This window comes from Heptranchias perlo, chromosome 8, assembly GCF_035084215.1.
Source record: "Heptranchias perlo isolate sHepPer1 chromosome 8, sHepPer1.hap1, whole genome shotgun sequence".
NCBI lineage: Eukaryota > Metazoa > Chordata > Chondrichthyes > Hexanchiformes > Hexanchidae > Heptranchias > Heptranchias perlo.
Genome location: NC_090332.1, coordinates 13,213,003 through 13,223,013, shown reverse-complemented (window position 1 = coordinate 13,223,013; position 10,011 = coordinate 13,213,003). Strand labels below are relative to the sequence as shown.

Below are 10,011 nucleotides of genomic sequence, written 5' to 3'. Positions count from 1 at the left end.
TCTGTGTATACGTGACCTGATGTGTGTCTGAGATTGACAGGGATCTGTTAACATAATTAAAAATACAGACAGGAACTCAATGGCCTTATTTACACTGCTTATAAATAGCTGGCCTTCAATCGGCAAGTAACCTATGCTGGCATGCACTTGGATATAGTGACAGTATTTGACCTTAATCCTAATAGGCAATTTTTAAAAATTCTTTACATTAAGGGTGATATTCAACTCACAGCATATTTTGCAATTTATCCTGTGGTCTTCAAATTGACATTTAATTAACATTTAAATGTATAATAGTGGTCTGGACTTGTTTGACGAGGTGGTATGTTCTATTACTGTAGGTTTTAAATAAATGCCAGGGCCCGTGCAAGCCTTTTTCATAAGGCAATTCTCAAACAATACACATTTGCTCATATTTAAAATATGCCTCCTCCACTAGCCCAAAAACGACACCCAACAATTTTCCTGAGAAAGAAGAGGGAAACAGGATTATTAATTGGTCAGTTACCTTAACCTTTTAACTTAACTCAAACACATTAGATGGGCAACAAACTTAGCTTCAAATATAATACTTAATTCTTTACTTAATTGAATCAGTACCTAACCTAACAATAGTCACATTTAGTTGGAGTGGTTGGAACATGTTAATGGATCTCAAATTTCAGATCCTGACATTACAAAGATGTTGGCGTCATTGGAGTTCTGGTGGTTATAAGAAAGTACAGTTTTTTTAGAAAATGCTGAAATGAGTAATCTGCAGTGACTCAGCTTAACAGCCCATCAGCAAAACATCCTGCAATGGTAACACATTCTAGCATGTTGGTTTGTGCAGTAACCAGACAATACTTCATAAAGGGACATTTTCTAGTTGTATGTGTTCAGAATGACTCTTGTACAGACTGTATTGGTGCTGAATGTAGAATAACTCCAGCTACATGATACCATGTTCCCTTCCCTTTCTGTTCTCTTACCCCCGCACCTCCTCCCAAAAAAACAAGAATACCAATGACATTGTACACAGGACTTTTGTTTTGTGAGGAAGGATATAGTTAGTAAGGCATGAGGCAACAGTACTGTACAGTGCATATCTTAATGTGTTGACATCCAGTTTTTTATGTCTTATTCCAAAAAGGTCTTTGCAACAGGTGTTGGGAATTCCACACCCACTCTTGAATAATCTACTAATTGGAAATGAGTTAGTGCTTGTGGATATAAATGCTGATGGATGATTAACATTACCGGACATTGACGTTCCCAACTTTGATAATTATGCCATTGGAGCACATACGAAGCATGTCCTTAGAGGTTTTACAAGACTTTCTTGGTACTTATAGTTTTAGTGACGTACAATTGGCTGTCACACGTTTGGAAAGTTTGCACAAAAATGGTGCATTAGTTCCATCAGTCCAAAACATATTTACTGAACAAGACAGACCAAGACCCAGAAAATCAAGAAAAAAGTGAAAAGGTTAAAGAGAGTCTCTCATAAATCTTAATATTTGACCTATTCATTTGGCTATCATGAAAATTTGGCATTGTACATCATCACTTTTTAAAAATACCTGACAGGTTTACTTTTCAATATTCAAGTGAGGTTATTATAGTAGAAGCTACATGGGAATTTGTACAGTTTGAGTGGTTTAATGAGACATCTTGAGGGATTTTTGGCAGATTAACATCTGCATGAACAGCAGTATCAAACTATATACCCCCAGTATTGGCCCTACCTACACTCCTAACACAGACGATGATGTTATCCAGCTGTTATTATCCTGCAGACATCACCAATAGAAAAGAACAGAATTTGAAGGGAAAGGGGCAGATTATAAAGACATTCTACTTGGCGGCCAAGTTAGGTGGTTGGATGACACAATGGATAGAAGCCCCAACACACCCTGTAATCTAGATCACAATGGATAGAAGCCCCAATACACCCTGTAATCTAGATCACAATGGATAGAAGCCCCAACACACCCTGTAATCTAGATCACAATGGATAGAAGCCCCAACACACCCTGTCATCTAGATCACAATGGATAGAAGCCCCAACACACCCTGTCATCTAGATCACAATGGATAGAAGCCCCAATACACCCTGTCATCTAGATCACAATGGATAGAAGCCCCAACACACCCTGTCATCTAGATCACAATGGATAGAAGCCCCAATACACCCTGCCATCTAGATCACAATGGATAGAAGCCCAATACACCCTGTCATCTAGGTCATAATGGATAGAAGCCCCAATACACCCTGCCATCTGGATCACAATGGATAGAAGCCCCAACACACCCTGTCATCTAGATCACAATGGATAGAAGCCCCAACACACCCTGTCATCTAGATCACAATGGATAGAAGCCCCAATACACCCTGCCATCTAGATCATAATGGATAGAAGCCCCAATACACCCTGTCATCTAGATCACAATGGATAGAAGCCCCAATACACCCTGTCATCTAGATCACAATGGATAGAAGCACCAATACATCCTGCCATCTAGATCACAATGGATGGAAGCCCCAATACACCCTGTCATCTAGATCATAATGGATAGAAGCCCCAATACACCCTGTCATCTAGATCACAATGGATAGAAGCACCAATACATCCTGCCATCTAGGTCATAATGGATAGAAGCCCCAATACACCCTGTCATCTAGATCACAATGGATAGAAGCACCAATACATCCTGCCATCTAGATCATAATGGATAGAAGCCCCAATACACCCTGTCATCTAGATCACAATGGATAGAAGCCCCAATACACCCTGCCATCTGGATCACGTCAATAATCCTCTATGATGAGTTACAATAAAAATAATTATACCTGCATTTATATAATATTTTTTACATTAAAACATCTTAAAATACTTCACACAATTAATTACTTCTGAAGTTCAGTCGCATAGACGTAGGCAGGTTAACGGAATGGGCAGACAGGTGGCAGAAGCAATTTAATGTGAATAGTGTAATCTGTTTATTTAACTAAATACATTTTGGAAGGAAAAGCAAAGAATGGGAGCATACATTCAATGGAAGGGTGCTTAAAGGGCGTGGATGAACAGTGACTCCATGGGCTTGATTTTCGAATGAAGTAGCGGGTGTGTTGGGGGCAGGGGGGGCTCCGAAAATCGGGGAAATCCCGAGTGGGTTCGGAACCTGCTCCAACCCTCAGACTTTCGGGTTCCCCACTGATGCGTCTGGGTGTGTGCGCGCCTCTCGAATGTGGAAGTCCCACTGACAAATAAAGCCGGCTGGATGACAGTTAAGAGAGTTATTTAGATACTTGAAGTCGTTTATTTTGTGCACATTGAGGCAGAGGTCTGATTTTCAAACATCCTCAGCATGTTTCCCATGCTGTGGGAAACACTCCATGTTCTACCAGACGTGTTTCAGCCTGCAGCCAGTTGGACATTCAAATGCTTGTTTGACAGACGGGGATAAAAGGTGAGTTATTGCAGCAGGGCACTCAGTTCTTTCAGACAAACTTTTGGCTGGGAGATCTTTGTGTTTTCACTGAAAATTCTTAGTTTCCACTCACAATTCTTCTGTTCACACATATTTACCAACTTTTCGGACCCCCTCAAACTGATATCATCAGGATGGAGGCTGTCATGGTTGCATTCACCACTACATTCAAGAGCAAGTAACATCACCAGCCTCGCCACCCCTCTCTGCCCAAAACAGTCCAGCAACTACACATACACCCACTGTAAAGTGACCCAATGGGTGGCATTAAGTGTCCCCTTTCATGGTGAATCTCATGAACGGGCCCTTTCACAAAAGCCAGTCAAGAATGGGCATGACATGACAGTAGTGGTAAGAATGATAACATTTAATGTGAGTTTAACAAAAAACAAATATAAACGAAAAACATGACCATCTGTCAGACACCCCTCTGCATACCCTTCGTGCTCACAAAACCTTAGCCTTTCTCTTCCTACTACTTCTATGTGATGCGTCCCCTGTGGCTGCAGCAGAGGTAGTGGCAGGTTGCTCATGTTCATGCCCTGACTGCTTAAATGTTTTCGGCCTATGCCCTCTGGGTTTTGGAGCCCTTGAGAGTCCCTCCAAAGACTGCTCCACCTGCACCTGTGCAGGGGCAGACACGGCCACCTGGAGAGGAGGCAGCATTGCGGTTCTGGTTGAGAGGGGGGCAACGGGTGAGACGTGGGAGCACTTTGAGTGGCGTCCCCACTTCCATGTCCCCTTTTGCCATCAACCCTCTCCTGGACCAGGCCCACATCACTCCTACCACCCTGCTGGAGAACAATGTAGTGGACATGTGTGATGCGTTGGAAGGCTACTTCTAAAGTATCTGTCAGCCTGTTTAAGGCGGCAGAATGTTGTTCACGCTGAGTCCGAATGACTGTTGTTACGGCCTGAATGGACCCATTTGTGAGCCGTGCTTGAAGCTCAATGGAGGCTAGCGTTCTCTCCATCGCAGACATTCCCGCACTTACCTGCGACGCTGTCTCAGACATTTCAGCAGTTACGTGCGACACTTTCTCAGACAGTTGCTTACATCCCTGCAACACTATCTCAGAGATTCCCTCCCGTACCTGTGCCACCATTCCACTCAAGCAGGAGTTGGACACCTCCATCCTAAGTGCTATTGTGGAGAGTGCGTGTGGCACCTGTTCTAGTTCCTCGTAAATGTGCTGTTGTTCCTCGATCATTCTCCTCTTAAAGGATGGCCCCGGGGTTCAGCATCTGTGTCCAGCTGAGCAGAGCCTGGAGAGGAGTGCTCCCACCAACGTGGAATCTCCACAGCTGCCCCTGCCACCAGTGTCTGCTCGTGCTCACTTGTGTGTGTGACTCACCAGGTGCCAACCCAACTAACTGAGTACTAGGGCCCACCGAGGTGTGAGTATCTGCACTGGTGGATGGCTCGTTATGATGTGACGGTGCACCCTCAGAGGCCAGCAGGTCCTTTGAGGAATTGCTCTCTGCCGTCACTGTGGCCACTGAAGGGCCTGTAAGAGAACAGAGGGCAATATTCAGCATCATCACAGATGTGTCATGTTGCGATGAGCATACTGAGGCGTTGAACACGGCAAGGCATGTTAACATCAATTCATGTTGTGTGTGATGAATGTTAAAGTTTTGTCAGCAGACGTTTGTGGGGTGCCAGTCTTGGCCTCCCTGACGGACAGGCACTCAAGGGTGTGGCTGATCTCCAGCGCCTCCTGCTCCACGTCTGTGAGGCCCACTGTTTGTTGTGGCCCCCCCTCCAGTCCTCGCCCTCTCACGTGCATTTTGCGGTCTCTTCTAGAAGGGGGAAAGAACAGATGTATGAGTGAGTGATGGTGAAGTGGCCAACCGATAAATGCATTGCTTTGGGTGAGGCTGACCGTGAAAGAAGTGCATCAGAGGGTGAGTTTGAGACAGAGCCATCACATTGGATGAGGATTGGGGTGAGTGATAGTGGTGGGGTGACTAATGGAGAGGTGAGGAAGTGCAGGTAAGTTGAGGATGAGCCTTAAGTGGGTGTGAGGAGTGATGTGATGGAGTAGTCTTGGCAGTGCAGAATGTGAGTGGGGGGTTGGGGGCGGTGATGTGGAACATGGAATGTAGGAGAATCAATAAGTGTACTCACTTTTGCTGACCTAGTTAGGTCATTGAAACGCTTCCTGCATTGGATCCAGGAGCGCCAGATGTTGCTGCTGCTGGTGATCTCGTCTGCCACCTCGAGCAAGCCTCCTTGGTGGCAGAGGCAGGGTACTTCCTCTCGTTCACGAGGTAAAACACTTCCCTCCTCCTCCTCACCCGGTCCAGTAGCTGCTGCAGTGAGGCGTCGCTGAACCTCGGAGCAGCCTTGGCCCTGTGCTGCTCCACTGTGGTTTCTGGGTCTTTGTTCTAGCAAAAGCCTTTGGAGCAATGGCCCTTTAGATTGAGCTCCTCCAGCTGACAGCCTGTGATGCGGGTGTGCAGTCCGCCCACTGCGCAACTTTCAGACGGCAAACCCGGAAGCCACGTTAAGTGGCATCAATTCACTTGCGATCGCGTGCGAAATGGACATATTTTATTAGTTGGGTTACCCATGCTCCCATTCACCCCCCCCCCCCCCCCTGCTGCCGTCCCACCTCCGTTCTAAAATCGGGGCCCATGGGTTCAAATACGTAATTCCCTTAAAGCGCGAGAGCACATTACAGATAAAGCCGTAAAAAAAACAACTCTGCTTTGGGTTTTATAAGTAGAGGCATGGAGTACAAGAGTAAAGAAGTAATGATAAATTTGTACAGAATATTTGTTGGGCCACGGTTAGAACAGTGTGCGCAGTTTCAGGAGCCCCCATAATAGAAAGGACATTAAAGCCATAGAGAGTGCAGATTCACCAGGATGATGCCAGGGATAGGAAACTATAGTAATGAGGAAAGACTTGAGATACTGGGACTATTTCCACTGGAGCAGAGAAAACTAAGAGGAGATTTAATAGAGGCTTTTAAAATTATGCAGGGTTTTGATAGAGTGAACAAGGAAAAACTATTTCCTCTGGTTGGGGAATCAGAACCAAAGGGTCCTCAATTTAAGATTATTTCTATGAAGAGAGAGGTCCGGAGAAATTTCTTTACACAGAGGGTTGTTAGAGCAAGGAATGGTTGAGGCAGAGACCATTATATCTTTTAAGAGAAAATTGGATAAATATTAGAAGCAGAGGAAGACACCGGGCAATGGGGAGAGACCAGGCCATAGGGGTTAGTCTTCGATTGTTCTAGCAAGAAGCAAGCACAGACATAATGGGCCAAATGACCTCCTTCTATGTAATAAACTTCTACTGCTATGTAGGAAAAAGCAGTAATGACCATGTCCTACAACCAGCAATCAGGTGAACAAGCAATTGACCAGTTTTTTGATGTTATTGTTAGCTGGGACAACAGGAGATCTGCTTGCTCTTCTTCAAATAGTGCCATCCACCCGAACCATTGGAATAGGCGAATGGTTTCACATCTCAACCAAAGGAAGGGCTTCAGTGGTTCTGTTGTTGGTGGTAATGAATGCATATGAACAGCAGCTACGTGGGCCAGAATAACCAGTTGGGAATTACTCATGAAGAATGGCTACTTGGGCAAGGTACCAGAGGGCTGCCAGAATCTGTGAAATCGTGCCCCAACAAGAGCTTCCAGAAGAGCCCGTGCCCCAACAAGAGCTTCCAGAAGAGCCCGTGCCCCAACAAGAGCTTCCAGAAGAGCCCGTGCCCCAACAAGAGCTTCCAGAAGAGCCCGTGCCCCAACAAGAGCTTCCAGAAGAGCCCGTGCCCCAACCAGAGCTTCCAGAAGAGCCTGTGCCCCAACAAGAGCTTCCAGAAGAGCCCGTGCCCCAACATGAGCTTCCAGAAGAGCCCGTGCCCCAACATGAGCTTCCAGAAGAGCCCGTGCCCCAACAAGAGCTTCCAGAAGAGCCTGTGCCCCAACAAGAGCTTCCAGAAGAGCCCGTGCCCCAACATGAGCTTCCAGAAGAGCCCGTGCCCCAACATGAGCTTCCAGAAGAGCCCGTGCCCCAACATGAGCTTCCAGAAGAGCCCGTGCCCCAACATGAGCTTCCAGAAGAGCCCGTGCCCCAACATGAACTTCCAGAAGAGCCCGTGCCCCAACAAGAGCTTCCAGAAGAGCCCGTGCCCCAACATGAGCTTCCAGAAGAGCCCGTGCCCCAACAAGAGCTTCCAGAAGAGCCCGTGCCCCAACAAGAGCTTCCAGAAGAGCCCGTGCCCCAACAAGAGCTTCCAGAAGAGCCCGTGCCTCAACATGAGCTACCAGTAGATGAGAGACTGTACCACAACATGAGCTTTCAGTAGATGAGAGACTGTACCACAACATGAGCTTTCAGTAGATGAGAGACTGTACCACAACATGAGCTTTCAGTAGATGAGAGACTGTACCACAACATGAGCTTTCAGTAGATGAGAGACTGTACCACAACATGAGCTTTCAGTAGATGAGAGACTGTACCACAACATGAGCTTCCAGTAGATGAGAGACTGTACCACAACATGAGCTTTCAGTAGATGAGAGACTGTACCACAACATGAGCTTTCAGTAGATGAGGGACTGTACCACAACATGAGCTACCAGTAGATGAGAGACTGTACCACAACATGAGCTTTCAGTAGATGAGAGACTGTACCACAACATGAGCTTCCAGTAGATGAGAGACTGTACCACAACATGAGCTTTCAGTAGATGAGAGACTGTACCACAACATGAGCTTTCAGTAGATGAGGGACTGTACCACAACATGAGCTACCAGTAGATGAGGGACTGTACCACAACATGAGCTTCCAGTAGATGAGAGACTGTACCACAACATGAGCTTCCAGTAGATGAGAGACTGTACCACAACATGAGCTACCAGTAGATGAGAGACTGTACCACAACATGAGCTTTCAGTAGATGAGAGACTGTACCACAACATGAGCTTCCAGTAGATGAGAGACTGTACCACAACATGAGCTTCCAGTAGATGAGAGACTGTACCACAACATGAGCTTCCAGTAGATGAGAGACTGTACCACAACATGAGCTTCCAGTAGATGAGAGACTGTACCACAACATGAGCTACCAGTAGATGAGGGACTGTACCACAACATGAGCTACCAGTAGATGAGGGACTGTACCACAACATGAACTACCAGTAGATGAGGGACTGTACCACAACATGAGCTACCAGTAGATGAGGGACTGTACCACAACATGAGCTACCAGTAGATGAGGGACTGTACCACAACATGAGCTTTCAGTAGATGAGAGACTGTACCACAACATGAGCTTTCAGTAGATGAGAGACTGTACCACAACATGAGCTTTCAGTAGATGAGAGACTGTACCACAACATGAGCTTTCAGGAGAGGAGAGACTGTATCCCAGTATGAGCTTTCAGGAGAGGAGAGACCGTACCCCAGTGTGAGCTTTCAGGAGAGGAGAGACTGTACCCCAGTATGAACTTTCAGGAGAGGAGAGACCATACCCCAGTGTGAGCTTTCAGGAGAGGAGAGACCGTACCCCAGTGTGAGCTTTCAGGAGAGGAAAGATCAGGAGAGAAAGCTGGAAAAGAAGTACATGATCAACAAATACAATCCAGTCATGGAAGCAGTCAATATGCTGAGTAAACAGCCATGTATCTATTGGCAGCCATTTTGCAGAAGGGACTCCCACAGTTATACATCTTAATTTAACAACTATCTTTCAAGCTGTAAGGTTGCAATTTCCATGTTGTTCTACTGGAGGCTTTTACTGAAGCCAGATTTGCTTGTAAATTTAGGTTTATTTGCCAAATGCAAATGGCTAATTGTGGGAGATTTCACTGAATGATGTGCAGTTGCCTGTTAAGAGAGTGTCTGAATCAGTTTCCACCCATCTTTCTATAGCCTAAGGGGAGAGGTGAGTGGTATTTTTTGAGTCTTGTCCAAGGATTATATTGTTTATGTTCTCCTCTGTTGATAAGTTGCCCAGATACACAGACACCTTTTGTAGTCAAACCTTGTTTACTGCCACACAACAGTATCCGGAGAGGAGCAGGCTGATACCTGAAGACTCCTTGATGAAATATACAGTACAGAAAATTCACGTTTAGTTACAGTAAATGGCCAGCTCTGCATTAAGGTGATGAAATAATCTGAACCAAAAATATTTTACACTTTCATTTCTACAGAATATATTCATCCTTAATCCTCAAATTATTATTTCATAAAGCTGAAAGTAAGAGTGCATATCTAAAAGTAATAATTAATGTAATGTGAAAGTAGAAAGAAACATGGCAAATCATGGAAATCTTAAATAAAAACAGAAAATCCTTGAAATACGTGGCAAAGCCCTCGGCGTCTGAAAAGATTAAATAGGTTGACATCCTGGGTTGAGACCCCTCATTAGAATGGGTCCAACCCAAAATGTTAAGCCACATTTTCATAATGTAGTAGTCTGTATAGAGATAGAGGGCTAGAAATGCGTCTTGGACCATAGCGTTAAATGAGCGGTATCTCGTCGGCCGCTGGTTATATGCCCTGTTTGA

General features: G+C 45.4%; 1 protein-coding gene across 1 annotated transcript; it reads left to right on the top strand.

Moving 5' to 3' along the window:
* Nucleotides 1-7,063: 7,063 nt before the first annotated feature.
* LOC137324301 (variable charge X-linked protein 3B-like) lies at nucleotides 7,064-7,801 on the top strand. The gene has a single exon (XM_067988443.1). It carries the CDS (start codon nucleotides 7,064-7,066, stop codon nucleotides 7,799-7,801), a length of 738 nt encoding a protein of 245 aa, XP_067844544.1.
* The last annotated feature ends 2,210 nt before the right edge of the window (nucleotides 7,802-10,011 follow it).